At 40.2% G+C, this 21,162-nt stretch overlaps 1 protein-coding gene across 1 annotated transcript in view; it reads right to left on the bottom strand.

Moving 5' to 3' along the window:
• Positions 1–20,780, bottom strand: part of LOC118820854 (potassium/sodium hyperpolarization-activated cyclic nucleotide-gated channel 2) — a 31,447-nt gene extending 10,667 nt beyond the window's left edge. Inside the window, exons 1-6 of the mRNA XM_036589155.1 lie at positions 20,034–20,780; positions 9,490–9,808; positions 8,729–8,839; positions 7,446–7,607; positions 3,787–4,005; positions 141–287 (exon numbers count right to left, since the gene is read on the bottom strand). Of these exons, the coding sequence (XP_036445048.1) occupies positions 141–287; positions 3,787–4,005; positions 7,446–7,607; positions 8,729–8,839; positions 9,490–9,808; positions 20,034–20,608 (1,533 nt within the window). The 5' untranslated portion in view covers positions 20,609–20,780. The remainder of the gene's footprint in view (positions 1–140; positions 288–3,786; positions 4,006–7,445; positions 7,608–8,728; positions 8,840–9,489; positions 9,809–20,033) is intronic.
• Between the last annotated feature and the right edge of the window lie 382 nt (positions 20,781–21,162).

Here is a 21,162-nt window from a genome sequence, read left to right as displayed (position 1 = left end):
TTCCCCATAATTTTCTTTTGAGATATGAGGTTTTGTTCCAAGAGCACAACATGCATGTGTGTGTGTGTGTGTGTGTGTGTCTGCGTGTGCGTGTGCGTGTGCGTGTGTGTGTGTGTGTGTGTGTGTATGTGAGAACAAACCTCCTTTAATGGTTCACTCAGCTCTCCCAGAATATTCTCCTCATCAAACATTTTGCCCTGGTAGCGATGCTCGTAATACTCGTGGATCTTCTGTCTGACGTCTGCTGGAAGTTTATGGAACGACATATACTGCTCCACTTGCTTATACTGCAACACACACACAGCGGCTAGCGGAGGTCAGAAAAACAAACACAAAGGACACAGTAAAGAGGCAGAGCGAGTGTCACTCTGAACTCTCTCTCTAATACCAGCTCTAAAGAGCTCGGCACACACACACCAGCAATGAAACAACACACACACACCCACAAACACCACCTACAAAAATACATTACAAAACCATGACTTTGGAATATGTGATTAAAAAACAGACACTGAAAATGTTTTATCAACTGATCATAAATGAGAAGACAACAGCACAGAAGATCATTATGACTTTGTTCAGATCGGCAGCCCAAGTCTGATTTTTCACCACATCTGATTTAAGCAGTGTGAATGGCAAAAAGCCACAAACAAACCAACTTTTCCCAATTAGATTCAAGCCATGTTTACACATAGTTTCAACACTGATTTGAATTGGATTTCTTTTTACTTTGTACAAACCCGATTCCAAAAACGTTGGCACAGTTGTGAAAATGCAAATAAAAATGGAATGCAAGGATTTATAAATCTACTTTGACCTGTATTTGACTGAAAACATGTTTTATCTTATCAAAATTGTTTTTCTGTAAACATATGCTCATTCTGAAATTGATGTCTGCAACACGTTCCAAAAATGTTGGGACAGGAGCAATTTAAGACTAGGAAGATTGTGAAAGGTTCTAAAAAACATCCTTAACAGGTGATGCAGTCATGCTTGGATACAAAGGGAGCATCCAGGAAAGGCCAAGTCATTTATGAGCAAGGATGTGTGGATACTCACCATTTTGCCAAAAATGCATCAGCAAAAAATCCAACAGTTTAAGAATAACATTCCTCAGTGAGCAATTGCAAGGATTTTGGGTATTTCAACCTAATAATATAATCAAGAGATTCAGGTGACCTGGAGAAATCTCTGTGCTTAAAGGCCCGAAAGCCACAACCAAATGTCCATGTTTTTCACCCTCTCAGATAGCACTGCATTAAAAACTGGCATGCTTCTGTGATGGATATCACTGCATGGGCTCAGGAATACTTTGACAAACTGTTTGCAATAAACACAGTTTATCGCTGCATGCACAAATGCAGGTTAAGACTGTACTATGCACAGTGGAAGTCATATGTCAACAGCTTCCAGAAATGGCACTTTCTTGGGCTCGAGCTCATCTGAAATTTACTGATGCACAATGTAAACGTGCATTATAGTCTGATGAGGCAATCTCTCAGATTGCTTATGTTTTCCGGGCCAAAGAAGAAAAGGACCATCCAGTTTGTTAGCAGTGTAAAAAATCAAAAGCCACTGTCTTTCATGGTATTAGGGGAGTGGGGGGGTACTAATGGGTAACTTGCATATCTGTAAAAGCAACACTTATGCTAAACACATTTTGGAGCAACATATGCTAATGATGTCTTTTTCAGGAGCATCCATGCTTATTTCAGCATGACAACACTAAGAGACATAATCAGAGAGTGTGCATGCTTTACTGAACTGCCTGCAGTCCAGAACTGTCTCCCACTGAAAACGTTTGCAAAACATGACAATGAAGGCCCTGTACAGCTGCACAGCTGAAGACTTGTATAACAGAAGAATGTCAAAAAGTCCTGCTTTCAAAACTGGATCAGTTTGTGTCTTTAGTCCCCAAATGTTTATTAAGTGCTGTTGAAAGGTGATGTAACACAGTGGTAAACATGATCCTGTTCTAACTGTTTTGGAATGTGTTGCAAATTTGGAGTGAGCATATATTTAAAAGAAATGATGAAGTTCATAAGGTAAAATATCAAATGTGTTTTTGTACTGTTTTCAATTTAATACAGGTCAAACAGAATTTACTAATCACTGCTTTCTGTTTTTATTAGCACTTCACACACTGTTCCAACTATTTGGAAATTTATTTATCTGTTTGTTTGTATCTGCTGTTAAACTTAAACCTGTCTCTTAATATCAGTTGTGGAGCCTATTAGCCTGTTAGCTGACATTATCTATCTGTGTATAATGTTAAGTTCTGTTCATGTTCCAGTGGATAAAAAAAAAAAACAAAAAAAACTTACTGTTGTGAAATATAGCATAACCATTCTGTTAGCCAGTTACAGTCCTTAAATAATGGCACACATCACCATCTAAGCTCGTAAATGCGACTTGTTTGCTAAGTTTTGCCTGCCCCTAGTTAAAATCTACTTACATCTAAAATTCAGATTTAAGAAACAAGTCTGATTTGCCCTGCAGTGTAAACAAAGCTTATCAGACAGTTAGAAAAACAGAAAACTGATTACGAGTGACATTATAATTATGGGACATTTTGGGAAAACTGATTATGAGTGACATTATAATTATGGGACATTTTGGGAAAATGATTATGAGTGACATCATAATCATGGGACATTTTGGGAAAACTGATTATGAGTGACATCATAATTATGGGACATTCAGGGAAAACTGATCATGAGTGACATCATAATTATGGCACATTAAGGGAAAATCGGCTGAGTGACATCATCTTAACCTCCCTCTATATGAAGGAGAACCTGGAGTGGACAACACTTTATTTTAAGGTCTGCGTCTTAACAATAACTAACTAATAAGGAAGCACTTAATAAATAAACAAAATGTTTAAAAATAAACTGTGCAACACTTCTAAGAATATTTAACAGCAAATCAAATGTGCTAAAGCAGGCGTTTGTCAGCTTTTAATGCTAGTCAAATAAAGTTCATATAACTTGCTTAGTAGAAAAGGCTGGAAGTCCTTTGTATAATCTGTTTTGATAGTTTAAGGAGGAGCTTAAGAATGTTTGCAAACTACTTAAAATAGTGTGCAAATAATAAAATACATTTAAAAGATCTTTATTAAGGACTTCAGTTAGCAATGCCTTAACTAAAGTGGAACTTATTCATTCTTAATAACCACTGCTCACAGTCATTATGTGCTTATATGAATTATTTCCAAGTCATGCACTGTTTAACATGGGCATAAGCTTCCAGATGGTAAAGCAGGATATAATGAAAGAATAATGTAATTTAAAATATTAAATTATATATTATTGTAAATTGTAAATTACTCTAAAATGACTGTTCAAACATCTGCAATTTATGAAATGTGATCATTCAGTAGTATGTTTGGTCACTGTGAATTACTTGTTCATATTCCTTAATAAAGATAAAGATAGGCTTGTAAAGATTACAATTAATTATATAATATTTTACTCATTTGTCAACAAACATTTAATAACTAATTTACAGAAGACCTTATTAATGCTTTTATAGCTTGCCTACAAACGTTTCTATGTACTCGGCACTATAAATTGGCTGCTAATAGCTGATTCATTGTTAAGAAGCAGACCTTAAAATAAAGTGTTACACTAGAGTTAGCATGCACAGTTACCCAAATAATCTCCCAAATGGGAGAGAGTGTAGAAATGTTTCACACGACAGGCTGTACATGGACTGATAAAATCAACTGACAACAAAACCCAGATGACACATCCATCCATCCACCCATCCATCCATCATAGTCACCTTCTCCTGGTACTGGCGGCGGGAGGAGTCGAGGGACTGGATGAGTGCGGTTGCATGGCCGATGAACATTGCGTAGCAGGTGGCCCCTACGATCATGCTGAGCATGGTGAGCCAGACGTCAGTCATGCCCTCGGGGGCCTGAGCGCCGTAGCCGATACACAGCATGTGGCTCATGGCCTTGAAGAGAGCGTAGGAGTACTGTACACCCCACGAGTCATTCTACAACAGAGACAGAGGGAAGAACTGAACAGAGAACAAGGTCTGTATGGACCAGGGGTGTAAAACTGCCCCAGTGCATTGTTATATAGTGATCTGATTACGGTGATTTAACTGCTTTGATTTTGAAACTTCAAAATCAATTCTAGCAATATTCAGTGAACAATGAGCTAATTTTTTAGGCAAAAAATTATTTGCTGGCTATTTTTAAATATTATTGAGAATATTGTTGTCTATATTCCACTGCTGTGAGAAGAGTTCCTCCTCCAGTCATATTGGTGCATTCAGTGTATTTTTACAAATAATCTGAATTGTACCAAATCAATCAAATCCAACATGGTGAAATTTGAGATTGCCACACTGAATCCTTTCCTAAAGAATCATAAATTAATAGAATATTTAAAATAGGTAAAATGTTTACACCCATAGTATGGACATTAATAACATGGTTCAATCCTGCACATTCTTACTATCTAATGTTGTAGCTGAAGCTCATGCTACTGCAGTGGGGGGTGTATAATGCTTATACTGTTCATATATTCATGTTCACACTCGCTGTCCAAATATGATTATGCTGTCTTCCTATACATCACAGGTTCCCTACTCTGGCCCTGGAGTACCACCAACCCTGCACGTTCTAGTGTTTTCCTGCTCTAATATGCCCACTTCAAATCATGAAGAGCTTATTAATGAGCTAATTAGTTGGATCAGGAGTGCTGGGAGTAGGGGAAATGCTAAAATGTTGTACCAGGGTTAGGAACGACTGATACAAATGATAGTCTATCAAAAGTTAGTTCTGAAGAGCAGCAACATCCCAATATTAATATTGGTATTTAGAGTCATTTCAAGAAAATATCAGCACAACTTGAATTTACAGTGATTTGTACATTTAAAGAATGAAATTCATTAATTTTGCTGTAAAACATTACATAATTAGTCGAACAGCCTCACACAAACACACACAAGTAAATGTATTTACTGAGCGTGTATGTGTGCACATGGATATGTGTGAGCACATGAAATTACAACATAATAGACGAACTTAATGACAAATATAAGCAAAACTGTTGCACTTTACAGCCCTATTTAAACTTTTCACTGCATTGCTGGTCTATATGTTTTCTCTGTAATGACATTTCATGATGGCAGGTATTGAATACACAAATAATGATTTCAACATTTGAATTTGGTCTAAAATTACTTTTGAAATGGCTTTAAAAAATCAAGAAAGTGAACTGTCTTGTGATCAGATATTATTTGTGTGGTGGATCATTCTCTACACAGCACTGACACTGATGTGGTAGTGTTGTGGTAGTGTGTGTGGTGCTGGTATGAGTTTATCAGACACAGCAGTGTTGCTGGAGTTTTTACACGTCTGTGTCATTGCTATGTTAAGAGTCCCCCACCACCTAAAAATATCCAGCGTCTGTGGTCGGAAACAACCGCTGATGAAGTGCTAGATTACAGCTAACACAAATTGTCTCTGACTGTACACACACAAAAGCTACAAGCTAACGGTTTGTAATAAGTACAAACCAATGAGTCTGTCTCACATAATGATTTATATGCAGTGTAGAGTTTGCTGGGAGTGATTAGATGGGAGGAAGTAGAGCTGCCCTAATCTGAGCTCAGCAGACGGAGACAGAGACGCTCTCTGGGGGAACCCTGGGCATCACCTGCCTAGCAACTGTTGCTATAACAACCATGGTGGAAACCCTGCTGTGGCATGAGTCAGCGACTCACTCAAATGGAGCCCTGGACTGTGTGTACATGTGTGTGTGTGTGTGTGTGTGTGTGTGTGTGTGTGTGTGTGAGAGAGAGAGAGAGAGAGAGAGAGAGAGAGAGAGAGAGAGAGAGCAAGAGGTAGACATAGTGTGTGTAAAGGTGTTGTCCGCTGTCTTTCACAACAAATTAAATTTTCATCTTAAGAGAAGCTGCTTTTTTAATCTTACCTCAAAGTGAAAACATGCATACGCAAATGAACAAGTACACACACACACACACACACACACAGATCTATACACACATGGACACACACAGGCACTGTGCAAACATAAGCGCGCACACAAGCACACACAGATACAGATCAAAAAGCTGCCAGGTAAAAAAAACAGTGAGCAATCTATATGAGCTTTAAGGTCAACCTGATAATCAGCATTGTGATATGAGAGATTTTATAAGCAACAGGTAGAAACTAACAGCTCCAAAGAGACCAGATCTCTACAAAAGCTCAACAAAAATCTTTAGCTTTATGAAGCTGAAGTTTATCGCCGAGATGGTGATTAAAACCCTGTCCAAGTCCATTTCCAAAGCCAGTGCACAAACACACTCAACCTGCTGAAAATCTAGATAAAAATAAATCTGACCATCACAAAACCTGTTTTTCAAAATGTCTGCATAATTCAGTCATTGGGTTGTAAACAAAGTCATTCAGAGTGGTTTGATGTGAATTGGTGCATTGTAGAGGAATCTCATGACTTTTTCTTCACAGTGGTCGTGATGGGAACCAGGGATCTACAACACAAATATAGCCATTTTATTTATTATATAAAACCAATAAACCTACATGTATCTTATGAGTCTTTATTTGTAATGTTAATCATTGCAAAATAATAGTGAATCTGGAAAAAAAAGTTTTCTTTGTGAACTATTTTGCCACACAACACCTTGCATGTACACCTCTCCACCATGAATGGATATTAAAAATATGTATTTAAGCTAAAACACAATTTCTAAACTATCTTCATTTCATGCAATAACGTCCCGTGAGTTCATTTTCAGAAGCATAAAATGCTTCAGACGTCTGGTTCCTATCACCACCACCATGAACAATTCTGACACGTTTCTCTAGAACGTTGATTTCGCATCAAACAACTCTGATGACTTTGTTTACTTAGATTAACTATTTAATAATGCCTTTTTAAGGAAAGAAATCCCTGGAAAGAAAATGTACAGTGGCCTGAAGATTTATCTTGCAGCCTTGCATTCAGACATGTTTCATCAGCTTATGGTAGTCATCAAGTTCATCAGCTTATGGGAGTCATCAAGTTTGATCAAAACAAATGTAGGAGTAGCTTCATGAGCGCAATGAATGCAGTTCCAACGAGAGGCAGAGAGTGAATCTGCTCCGTATTAGGTACTTTATATGTATGTATTTGAATGTTTCTGTTATTTTGTCCACCTCATGTGCATTACAGGTTATTCAACACCTCCCACACACCATCAACATACTGCACTACAGTGACGTAAAGTAATGAACAGACTATATCTGTACATGCACACACACGCAAACACCCACTCATGCTGCTAAGACCAGACACAGTCTGTGTACACATGCTGTGATAATAATATTTGTGCATAAATGATGCAACCTCAAAACTAGCCCCCCTGTGTGCTTACAAACACTCCCCCCTGCATACACACTTACACACACATCCACTCACCACCATGTTGTTTTTATAGACCCAGCAGTCAGTGGGGAAGTCCTGCAGCATGGGTACAAGGAACTGCAGGCAGCCGTCCCAGTGACACAGCAGGAGCATCATGCCGATCAGGTTGACGATCCGAACCATTGCACTGGCCAGGTCATATGTCATGTGGAAGATCTGAGATCCACAGAAGAACTACCATCATCAATAAGGGTGTAAAAACGCATCGAAGAATCGTGATGTATTGATCTAAGTGTGGCGATTCAATAGCTGCATTAATTTTAGGAATGTTAGAATTGATTATTATCATTTAGAATATTATTCAATATAGTATGCCCTTATCTGAGCAAAATTTTTTGAGCTATTTTCAAACATAAAAGTCCAAAAAAAGGTTGCTGTTACTGTTTTCATTGTTTATGCTCTACTATTGCGTAAACAGTTCCTTCAGTCACATTTGTGTATTTTTAAAAATAATTCTAAATTGTACCAAAATAATCAAACTGAATCAAGCCATGGTGAGATTTAAGATTTAATGATATACTGAATCCTGATGCTGTGGTATCCTAGTGCTGTGTTTCTCAACCTAGTCCTTGGGGCCCACCAGATGGTTCCCAATTCCCCCACTATGCCAGTCCACTTAAGATGAGTTTATGTACCAAAAACAAACCAAAAAACATACACAACCATTTTCCAACCACTCTTTGTCCTTTAAAATTAAACAGGCTGTTTTTGTTACTGTACTTTTAAAACTGATTTATGTAAATGAGCTCTGATTAGCTGCCCTGTATTGGGACTCATTCAAAAAGCATGGCTGAAACATTCCTGATAACTTAAGCGTGAATGGGTGGAGATTCCCTGCTGTATGCTGAATAGCCAGATATATATATATGAATGTTTTGTTGTTTTTGTGACATCACAAAACCAGTGAACTCATATATTTTTCATATATAGACAGTATGGAATAGGGAGTGAATGATATGCTTTGAAACTCCATTAATGTTTACATACTACTTTAAACTCTTATTTTAAAAAAGTGGGGAAAGTTGTGTTTTCTGTAATATGGACTCAAATAGCTCAGCAAAGTGGCAAAGTGACAGAGCAAAAGTGTGGACTGTCTGCTGGGCACCAAGGACTGCTCTACTACTATAACCTAACCTTTTCAGTACTGCGGTGTCTGTGCTATTATCACTGACATTAGCTCTATTTTTCTCCCTGACACCAAACACACACTCTTCCTCTCTCTACCTCCTGTCCCACTCTGATACCTTTCCACCAAAGCATCTTCAGTCTGCCCTCACCTCCTCCCACTGGTGAATGTATCTGATGAGTCTGGAGAGACGGAGCAGACGTAGCAGGCTGAGGATTTTGGTGAAGCGGACGATGCGGAGAGCTCTAGCCGTGCGGTACACCTGCAGAGGCACAGTGAAGACGGCAGGGCACTCAGCACGTCCTCTACTACACAGAGCAGTGGTTCTCAAACTGGGGTCTGCAGAGAAGTCTTACAAGTTCTATGTCTAATTATTTTTCATTTTGTCTGTTTATCTAAATTAGATAAATACATTAAAAAAACATTCTCCCTTGTCTGTTTCTGACAGCAGTTTGGCTTTATATCTCAAAACAATGAGAAGATTTTGATTATGTCAAAATAACGTCTTCTTTTTGTAAGATTTTGGATGATTATGTAAAATATTGTCTTATTTTCTTGAGATTTTGAGTGATTATGTTGAAATAATGTTTTTTTTCATATTTTGACTGTTTATGTCAATATAATGTCTTATTTTTTGAAGATTTTGGACTGATTATGTCAGAATAATGTCTTTTTTATATTTTGACTGATTGTGATAGAATAATGTCTTATTTACTGAAATTTTGACTGATTAAAAAAAAAAGAAAAAAGGATTTCTTTACCCCAAAATACAATTTAGGTAACAATAAAATATAACTCCAGGCTGCTAATTGGTGGCTATAAGCTTCCATTACTTGTTACCTATGTTAGCCTTGTAGCTGAAAAAAGCAACACCAAACATCTAACTATCCGTTTTAAAGCTCATCCACCAACCTCCGAGTCCAGCCGAGCCTCTTGGTCCACCATAAGGAAGATGTAGTCCACAGGGATGGAGGAAACAAAATCCACTAGAAACCAGCTCTTCAGGTAGCGCTGGCGGATGGCCTTGGGGTCCAGCAGGATCTCCGTGCTGTCCTCCTTCACAATGCCTGTGCGGAAGTTCAGCACTAGATCCACCAAGAACAGTGTGTCTGACACCACATTGAAGATGATCCACGGAGGAGTGTTTTCATCCTTAAAGAAAGTGATTCCCACCGGAAGGATGATCAGATTCCCCATCATCAATAACAACATGAGGAGATCCCAATAAAACCTGAGGAGATCAGAGGAAGAGTGGAGAGGAGAGGAGAGGAGAGGAGAGGAGAGGAGGAAAAGAAAGGATAAGATTGGAGAGGAGAGGAGAGGATAAGAATGGAGAGGAAGTCAAAGAAAAGAGAGAAGAAGAGAGGAGAGGAGGGCAGAAGAGAGGGGAGGAGGAAAAGAGAGGAGAGCAGAGGAGTGGAGAGGAGAAGAAGAAAGGATAAGAGAGAAGAGGAGATGAGAGGAGGAAAAGAAAAGAAAGGAGAGGAGAGAAGGAAAAGAGAGGATAAGAGAGGAAAGGAGAGGAGAAGAGAGGAGACGAAAGGAAGAAAAGAAAGGATACGAGAGGAGAGGAGGAAAACAGAGGAGAGGAGCTTCAATCCACTACTTTAACAATCATTCCTACACAGGTCTCTGTCTGAGAGGATGTTTGGTGTAAATTCCAGATGGTCTTTGGAGAGACTGGCTGCAGCCTTCAGCACAAACTTATAAAACGTTTTGGTTCTAAAATCTGATTGGCTGAGTGACAGACAGTTGTAAAATAATCAATACGCAACACATTTGGCCACATTCAAAAAAACTTCTGTTGCTCGGCAGCCCAAGCCTACTGTTAATGGACTATAGTGCAGTGATTTTACCACAGTTAAAGATTTAGGCACATGAAGAGTTCACCTATTTAATGTTATGCACATTGTATAGTAGATGCAACCCCTAGTTAAACCATCTCCTTATATGTGAAAACATACTGCTAAATGATTCTGAGTCTCATTCTGATTCTCTGACCATCGCGCTGCGAGAAAAGGAATGTAAACTCAAATTGAAAGAGCCGCTCTGCGAGTTGGCTGTGGATGACTAAAGGGTAAAACAGATGTTTCCTTCACAATTAGTGAAGGACATCTGTTTCATCCTCATTTAAATGAGTGCAAATAGGATTCATTGCGGAAGCCAACTATGTGTCTTCCTCCATCTATCTCTCCCTCGTTCCCGTTCTAACTCTCTCTGCCTGTGTATAATCAATGGCTTTGAATTAGATATCGTTTCCTCACAGTATTAATGTGGCGTTAAGGCAGAATGCAGTAATGACAGCTGTGAGGCGGAGTGCATTAGCACTAACACTGCGAGACAGAGAGAGAGAAAAAACATTTATTTTGCGGTGAACCTCAGGCACACTTTACCTACATATGTAAGCACAGAATTACATGTAAAAAATGTATAAGCCTTAATTGTGCACACTTACTAACTGGATTCCTTTGCACAACACACACACCTGCATGTGCACACACAGTCTTAGGTGACCTTGAGAATAACCGGAAATCTGTGTGAACATCTGTGTAGCTGTAAGCTTTTGTTCAGCTCATCATGGCAAATAACATACAGAAACACTTCATGCGCTTAACCCTTTCCTTATCATTTTTCAATCATGTAAAATCTATAAAAAATGACTACCTAAGTTTGTTTCTCATCAAAAAGCAGGAACATTTAAATAACATCTCACATGTAAAGAATTTAGGATATAATTTATCTATTGATTTGATGAATTTAGTCAAAAAAGTCGAGAATAAATTAAAGAAGCGACAGAAGATTCATAGAAACGTGCACCAAAACGTGTTCAATAAAGCAATAAGCCACGAGAGGCTGTACGTTACTGCGATCTTATCACAGAGAAGAGAGTTTTAGATCACGCTTGCCCGTGATAAAACTGCAGTAACGCACTGCCTAAATTGACTTATTGCTTTTATGGAATGGCGGCCAACAGAAAATATGATGAAATATACAGTTTTTCATAAAATAACTTATTATTTATATTAATAAAATGTATTATTATTAATAAAAATGGACATAAACAAGTATTGCGCCAAGAAATGTAGAACCTTTGGTCACCCATCGCTGTGTATTGCGGTCATTTTATGTTTTATTAAACTTTTTGTCATATAACAATGAACGTATGATAACACAGAACTGTTTAAAGCAAAATGTTATGCTTTATAAGTACCTTTTGGTCACCAAATTACCACCTCGCGTTTTATTCAGCACCAATCCAGCAGTGCCCCTCTTTTCATGCTGGGGCTGAATCTCAAATGGCCCCCTGCTCCCTACACAGCTAGTGTACTACGTACGAATTTACTGGATCCTGTACCCCAATGGTGCAAAATATAGCTAAGAAATAGTCGTTTGGGACACAGCCACATCCATACTCACTAAATGATGCACTACTTGGCTGCTGAGGCTAGGATTTCTAAACTTTCATAGCTAGCAGTAGCACACTATTCAGGGAATACAGAGCCGTTTGAGATACAGCCTGGGCTTCTGATTGAAACACGAACATTTGAAGCGTGTAATCCATTCAAGTGACATTTTAAGACTTTTATAATGCTGTTTTACAGTGAATCATACCTTAAGTACTTTAATTCAAGCCTGTGATATTAAGCAGTTGTTTAGGTTGTTGGCTATCTTTTAGCCTGTTAGCTAGCTGGCTAGCTGATCAGCCTAGTTCTGGATAAGGACATAGCTTGCCAACCCCTTGGTTTAAACAAAAAACGGGTTCCCACTTCATCAGTATACTCTGTGGTCCATTCGAGCATCATGAGAGTCAAATATTATTCCATTAACAGCACAAGGTTTTTTTGTGCCGTGGTGTAGCAATACACAATTAATTTGTTGTGTAGCGGTTGTAGGTATGCGTATATCGTGGATTTTACAACGGCTTTGAACGCGGCTCAGCCAATCAGATTTTAGGACCAGAACTATCTGTTTTATAAGAGCAGTTAAAACACTCCATGAACCCTACTCTAAATTGAGTCTATAGTGGTACATGTGACAACCACTCGCCATCCTGAGAGTGACAACCAACCCCACAGGGGCTACTTCAATAAAGGACAGGTAATGTTCAAAGTCATGGAGAGGGCATACACAAAACAGTGATACCACCATACCCCTTGCCATCTTTTCAGTGACTATACTAATACCAGGGCACATTCATGACCCTCCAATCAATGACATTTCATACTACATCTTAATTTGTATTATGAAAAACAGAAAACTCACCTCATAATAAATCTCTTGGAATCAGAGTAAAGTTAGGGAGCTACACCATATCCAAAAGTTTGTAGACATCTGCTCATCCAGCGCTTCTTCAGAAATCAAAAGTATCAACAGACCGTTTGTCCCCCTTTGCTGCAGTAACAGCTTCTGCTCTTCGGACAAGTCTTTACACTAGATGTTAGAACATTGCTGTGAGGATTGCATTCAGCCTCAAGAGCATTAGGGACGTCAGGTACTGATGTTGGACGATTAGTTTTGGATCAGAAATGTCATTCAAATTCATTCCAAAAGTAGAATGTAATTTCACTGCTTCACAGCCCACATCGGCTGGGCTTTATACACCTCTAGCTGATGCTTGGCATGATGACTTTAGACTGTTACAGTAGCAATGCTTTTCTATGGAGATTTTACAGGCTGTGTTTGCACATTTGAACAACTGTGTCAGTAATGGGTGCACCTTAAATAAGCTGAATTCACTGATTAGAAAGGATGTCTGGATACTTTTGGACATAGTGTACATGCTCTCTGCCATCAAAGCTTAATGTTTTAATATCAATATTTCTAGATATCTCTCACTAGTGTACTAGATATTAGATATGTGACAACGAATCTTGTGTTCCCCTATCAGCGGCCATAAGGAAAGCATTATGTAATTTTATAAACACTTTTGACTCTTACTGGGCAGAACAATTCTATCAAAAGTGTGGATTTAAACTTTCAAGTAGGAGATATTTTTCTTGATTTGAATATGACGGTTGCTTTGTAGAAATAAAAACATCATTATTATACGTATATATATATATATATATATATATATATATATATATATATATATATATATATATATATATATACTCACTGAGCAATTTATTAAGTACACCTCCTTGTTTCTACACTCATTGTCCATTTTATCAGCTCAACTTACTATATAGGTTCACTTTGTAGCTCTACAGAGACAGACTGTAGTCCACCTGTCGCTCTGCATACTTTTTGTCACCCTGTTCTTCAATAGTCAGGACCCCCACAGGACCACCACAGAGCAGGTATTATTTGGGTGGTGGTTCATTTAGCAGGACTGCAGTAACACTGACGTGGTGGTGGTGTGTTAGTATGTGTGCACAATTTGTGTTGGTCATCCTCTAGTCCTTCATCAGTGGTCACAGGATATTGCCCACAGATATTTTTGGTTGGTGGACTATTCTCAGCCCAGCAGTGACACTAAGATGTTTTAAAAGGAGTCTGTGTCTGATCCATTCGTACCAGCGCAACACACACTAACACACCACCACCACGTCAGTGTTCCTAACAAGTATATATATATATATATATATATATATATATATATATACGTGTGTGTGTGTGTGTGTGTGTGTCATTACAATCAACATACGTGCATGCATCGCCATATATTTTAATACTGTTTATTACACATTGTAACTCATCAATATATTGTACATCTATTTTTGATATGAGCAAATATATGAACCTATATATTTTCTTCCATGGATGTATTGTAATATGACACTAATAACTCGTCACTGTTCTCACTGGCTGCTACATTTGCATTCATGACTGTGCTGGACCCCTCAATGTCAGGGAAAGAAAAGGCTCTGTATGAGTTAATGTGCTGAATGAAGCTGCTGCTGCTGTAAAAGACTCGCAGGACACACAGAGGTGACTTTACCAACCAGAGCTAAAAAAAGAGCCTTTTCTCCCCCTTCTCTAAAAGAGCACATTTCCCGTTCTGAGGGGAAGAACGAGTATCCCAGCATGTCAGACTGGTTCATTTATGCTCTGTGGCAGCTGAACACAGCGGCGGCTTGGGACAGGTCTGCAAACTGACCACTACAGAGGTCAGGACAGAGGGCAAGCGCCTGTATGGAAGTGCAGAGAACAGATCCTCAGCTCCTAGCACAACAGTACTGACTACACACACGCACACACAGAGTGCAGATATAGGCTTAACACCGCTATGACATCTTCACTCTAGACAACCATAATAACTCCAGAATAAATCCATGGGCACAGTGAGCTGGAATAATCCACCTGGAGGCTGATACATTTAGAACTGACTGTTCCGAAGCTCAAAAACAGACGTACACGGCCTGTCAACAGTGCCTGGAAAAGAAACTGTCAAATCATTATTTAGACAAAACCGCCTGTGAAGACATCTTGATGAATGTGAAGCTGAGTGTTACAGAATATACCCAAAGTATTAGTAGAGTTGTTAAAAAATGTTAACGTTTCTTTTTTAATTAAAAAGTAAATTTTGGTTTCAAAATGAAAAAGGTTTCAAAAGAAGAAGTGCCAATCATTTAAAGGGTGGTGTACATACAGAGCTGTTAGAGCTGAGAATTGCTTTAGTTGACTTTTAAACTCATAAAGTCGACTCCTGTTCTTCAACACTCTGCCAGAACTGCAGAAATAAGCTTCATTCTTAGGCAGCTGAATGCAACTCAGCGCTAATTCCTTTAGCCTTTAAGAGTCCGGGCCTGATTTAACAAGAGTCTTAAAGTGATAGTTCAATGAAAAATCAGATTTAAACAAATTTTATTTGACCTGGCAAGGAGTCAATCAGCCAATCAGTGAGGACAAAACCTTTTATCAACTGTTCTTTACATTGTGCAAACATTCCAAATTAATAAAAAAAACTAATAACTTATAAGTTAAAAATGTTTTCCCTTCCTCTGAAAAGTAACTGTTTTTAGAGATGCAAGGTTTTGTTCCAGCAGCAGCGATATGTGTTTGGTTATTTAGTTTAGCTCTGGAGCTGTGAGGCTTATTAAACTAAGTGGACCAAAGAACAGACAAAACTCAGGCTTCAGAATGGCTGCTACTAGGGTTGCCACCCATCCAGAATTTCCAAAGTTGCCCATAATTTTGGTTGCCTGCCCAGGAAAAATTTAATTCCATTCCTGGACACAAAATGTACAGAAAGCCAAGCATTTTCATAGGTTGGTATTTCATATTATGTTTAAATTGCTTAAAACCATTTGAATACAAAAAATGGGTTTGATTCATCCAGATTACCCATAACATAGGGACAACTGTTTGAGAAAGGTACACTGCTGGTGACATATTTAGGCACAGGGCAGCACTTCAACACCATAACTGAGAAAATTAGGATCCATAGCTGAACTGACATGCATCTATCCTGGACTGCAGCAAGAATGCAGATACCTGAATTTAGCAAAAAAACAATCAAGCCACTGACTGACTGAGTGTCCAGGAGTTTTACAGGGCTGAGGTGGCAATCCAAGCTGCTACTAATGTTTTAGCTAATGTACTTTTGTCAATTTTGTAGATCACAGCATATCTTATGGTATAAGAAACCACAGAAGCAAGTCTGCTTGAGATGACTTGATGCAGTTTAAGACAAGGGTGTAACTATTAAGGCACGCCGTTTGCAAGATGCTTTTGGCGGAGTAAGTTTCTGATACTTGTTAGCTACATTAGCCTCGTAGCTCCAGTGAACAACAGAGCAAGTATTGGACACCAAATATGTCTAGGCTGTATTTGTGGTAAGAGGAAACCTGGTTAAATTCATTTTTTATCACTTTTAAATCAGACAAAGTCAGAGAGCAGAAGCTTGATGGAGCGTCTATATTAGTGCAGTGTTAGCGGACTGCTGACTCTTCGCCACCGACCAACCAACCAATCATCATGCCTACTAAACCTACTTTTTTGAACATGCTTCTACAAGCCAGCAGCGTAAAAAATGAAGTGAAACTAAACTTTGTATGAGCTGCTGCACTGCATAAAAGGCTACACTGATAACACAGTGTTTGCATGCATCACTTTGCATTGGCAACATTTTAGGGACGTGCTATTTATTGTGAGAGAATAAATTAGCAGACTGATTTCCAAAACAGGTTGGTATTTTGGGGTAAATGTGGCTGAACCTCTTTCCTGTCCACCTTAGGCCTGTCTCAGATGCGTGGTCACTAAACCTGGTAGAATTTGCAAAACATGTCTAATATGAATAGAATCTACTTGAGAAAAATAAAGAAGACAAACCAGCAAGGTCAGAGGTCAGGTGTGGAAGAGGTGTGATTGTAAAAGCTGATGTAGGGGTGTGAACAGGCCGTACTGCTGCTCTAACGCTAGCAGCACACAGACGATTAAAGCCGGTCTGCTGGGATTCCCAGCCCCACTTCAGCTCATCAGCGACAATGAATTTAGGCCACAGAACTCACATCATACGCCATATATCATAGTGCCACACACAGACTCATATCTGAGGAGCAATCAGCAGACAAACACCCTCGCCTGTGCTGGCAAAGTACCACACAGACAGGAATCACCCAACAGGACACTTCCATCTTTTCCACCCTTTCTTTCTCTCTTCAGTGGTACTTGTGTACATCTTAATGGAAGATTCTGAAAAGGATTACAAGGTTTGGGAATATGCATGTTAACACAATAAGTTGCAAAACTGCAAATCTCCTTGTCTCCTCTTCTCTGTCTTTCTTCTGTATTCACATTCCTAATTTATGGGTGTATAATTGCTAGGATAGAAGCTGGTATTATGCATGCGTACAGTCATAATGGCAACACAATATGAATACCAATATAAGAAGATCACCATGCAGATGCAATAGTGGACAGATTAACTGCAGTCTCTTGCATATTGGTGAGCTTGTAGTGGTGATAAGTGGCTGAGGGAAAAATGTTCCACCTTCTGCAATTCATTCTCTTAAACCAACAACCAATTACACCAGTTACACCAGAGGTTTGCGTGTGAATAAAAACAGTGTTTATTTTATACAACACTTTGCAGATTGGGTAATGTCAAGGTTGTGGCTAAATTGTGAATTATATACTACGCAAAACTCAGAGACCACCCATCCATTCATTTAATTTCTGGTACAAATAAATGAAGCAGTGCTTTTAAGCAAAAGCTATTCATTTTTCAGTATCAGGAAAAAATTCGAAAATATATATTTAGCAGAAATGTCAACAGAAGATTCAACAACTAAATATAATATCAACATTTTTAGTATTTGGCATGTTCAGTCTTTGCATTTATTTCCATTCTTTTCTGGAGTTTTTTAAAGAAACCGGGAGGGATATTTTTCCACACCTCCAGTTCAAGTTCAGCATTAGAAGCTTGTTGCTTTTTCTGCTTCTCACTAGCTAAGTAATCCCAAATACATAAATTTAGACTGATCAGTCCATAAAGCCTTACACCACATCTCAGATGTCCAGTTAAGGTGTTCTCATGTGAATTTTCTTTATTCTCTGTTTCTTTTTCTCAGTAACACCTTCTTGACAGCTACACATCCTTTCAGACTCATAGTGTTGAGTTGTCTTCTCACAGTGGAAGGATGGACAGAAACACCTGTGGATTTTTTCAGATCTAAAGCAAGAGTGAAGCTTGATTTTCTCCTCTCTTTCAAAGATGAAAGCTGTAAGTGCTGTTCATCTGATGGTGACAGTTTTAGTGGTCTACCAGGTCTTGCACAGTTGCTTGGAATCCCATTTTATCTGTATTTTAACTTTCTAAACTTTAGTTTCGTAAATTGTTTTTTCACTTATTTTCCTTTCTGCTTCAGTATGCAACTGAAGTATCTTATATCTAATCTGAAAAATATCTCCTGAAAAATAAATATCTTGCACTAAATTAAATAAAGTGGGGTGTCTGATTTTTGCACAGTACTATAAATATTATGAAAACCTGAATGACATAATCAGCTCCACCACTATTTCTAGAATCATAATTTACCGCAAATGAACAACATCAGAGAGGCGTTGACTGTGTGTGTGTGTGTGTGTGTGTGTGTGTGTGTGTGTGTGTGCTCATTTTAGCTCGGGCAGTCATAGACGGACCTCAGAGAGGTGTTCTCCAGAGCCCGATGGTGGAATTGTCCACTAAGGAGCACTAGGCAAGCAGATTAGGCTCTGCAAGAATTTACATAATCACATTTAAAGCGGTCAGTTCACACTGTGAGCCATATGTTCATGAATGAACGAACGAGTGAAGGTAAAAGATAATAAAAATTCAGTTTAATGGATCTCAAGGAGTCCTCTCTGTTGTTCTGAAGCCCTGGTTTGTTTTATGTGACTGGTTTTGCATTGGAACGCGAGCTCCATCAGACATCCTGTGACCGCAGAGCAGCATTTAAATCCTAAAGCCACCCCCGCGGAGATACTGCTTGAGGCCACACACTACTCTATTCCCTTGTTTTAGTAAATAACACCCACCACAAGCAGCACTGCACCAGCAGGTGGCACTACACTGGTGTCTCTGCTCCTATTTTTCACCTGAATGTCTGTTCTGAGTGTTTTTGCCAAAGTTAGCAGATCAGATTTTAGCCTTTAGATTTTGTTTTGTAACTGTGGCAGTGTCATTACTTAGAGCAGGGACTGGATCCAGCCCAGACGTCTCAGTGCGCTCAGCCAGGGGCACCTCATTAGTATACGGCCTTGGGCCTGCAGAGCTACAAACATCATGAATACTAATATTACAGATTCAGTTTATAGAACTGTAACTCCATTACAAGAGACAAACCTGCTATTTCCAGAAGATCTCATTTAAAAATAAGACCGTATTCATTACAGCCTCTCAGTAAGCAGGAGTGGAGGCAGCGTCTTGTGTACAAAGACAACAAATCCACCTTTCCATCCATCCACTCATTCACACCACTCCATCCCAACTTTCATTCTTTTCCATCCATTTATCAATCTTAATTACCACTCTCCCCATCCTTTCATCCATCCATCCATCTTTACTTTTCAACCTATGCCTCTTTCTTCACCTCCCTTTTCCACATGCGTCATCCCACCATCCATTCCTCCATTCACACCGCCATACCGCCCACCATCCCTTTACCGTCCCTCCATCCATCACTTTCTCCACCCACTTTCTACATCCAGCCACCCACCCCATCCACTCTTCCATCTTTATACTTCATGTACTCCTTTTTTCACTCTCATAATGCAGTCTTCATTCCTACATTCATCCTTCTCCTCAGCTTTTTACCAGCCCTCATTCATCACTCTCCCTACCTGCTCCACCCATTCATCCATCCATCCATCCGTCCATATCCACTTCTCAATCCATCTTTCCATCCACCCCTCCACATCCTCCTATCCATCACTCTCCACCTCCTTTTTAATTCTCGGAATGTGCACTTTATCCCATCATCCATCCCCCCACCATCCACCCCACCACCCTCTCCATCCTCCCCCCGTACCTGAAGTCACTGTATGGGTGGATGATCCACACTCCTGCGCTCTTCAGCCTCTCCTGCTCCAGTGCAACGGCCTTGTGGCTGCCAAACATGCGCAGAGAGAACTTGTTGACTCCGGGTTGCAGCATGGCGCCGAACTGTCTCTGGATGAAGGTGGACTGGTTGGAGTAGCTGTAATCTTCTCCGTCCAGTCCCGGTGGAGCCTCAGGAGTCCCGGCTGCAGTGCTCACGCTCGTCTCGGCCGCTGCTGCCACCACCACCACCCCGGTCCCTGAGGAGGAGGTGGAAGCCAGCGCGGCACGGGATGCTGCAAAGCCCACCGAGCGTGGGGGCAGCGGGGCCGGCGTCGTGGGGGTGCCAGCAGCAGTACCCGCAGCAGTGCCCCCTGCAGTCCCCGGCCGGAATGGGCCGCCATCCCGCGAGGAGCTCATCACGGACGGGCGGCGGCGGGCAGGGGGGTCACCACGATCGCCCTCCAGAGAGGCCTGGGACAGGCGGCAGCCCGGAGAGGGCAAACTGCCCTTACTGCGTCGCTTGGGCTCACCGTTACGGCCCGCAGAGGCAACCGTACCATCCATGGCAACACACACTCACACTCTTGCACACGCTTTCACACACAGACTTGCTCACAGACACAGATACTTGTGCACTTTTACATACACACTTTTACACATATTCTCCCACATAGTCACACAGATACTTATAACAATAATAATAATAATAATAATAATAATAATAATTACACTTACACTCTCGGACACACACACACACACACACACACACACACTTATGCAGATCGTTTACATATATATTCACACACACGCTGACACACACGCACGCACACACACACTCTTACACACTCACTCTCCCCACTCACGCTCACAGTCACACACTCACACTCTCGGTGACTGCTCTGACCTGTTACACTCCTGTCTATATGAGGCGTCAATGCGCGCTCCCGCAGCGCTCGTGCCCGCTTGTCTCTCATTCACATGTCTCTGCCCTCAATGCCCTTGGCTGCGCGCGCTGGGCCGCGTGTCCTTCAGCGCGTCCGTCAGCGCTGCCGCCCCGCCGGCGCCATCACCGTGTCCCGCGCGCGCTCCTTCCCCGTGCTCTTTGATCTGGCCGCTGC

Source organism: Colossoma macropomum, unplaced genomic scaffold (assembly GCF_904425465.1).
Source record: "Colossoma macropomum unplaced genomic scaffold, Colossoma_macropomum, whole genome shotgun sequence".
Classification (NCBI taxonomy): domain Eukaryota; kingdom Metazoa; phylum Chordata; class Actinopteri; order Characiformes; family Serrasalmidae; genus Colossoma; species Colossoma macropomum.
The sequence above is the reverse complement of the archived record's forward strand: the minus strand, read 5'-3'. Positions and strand labels throughout refer to the sequence as shown.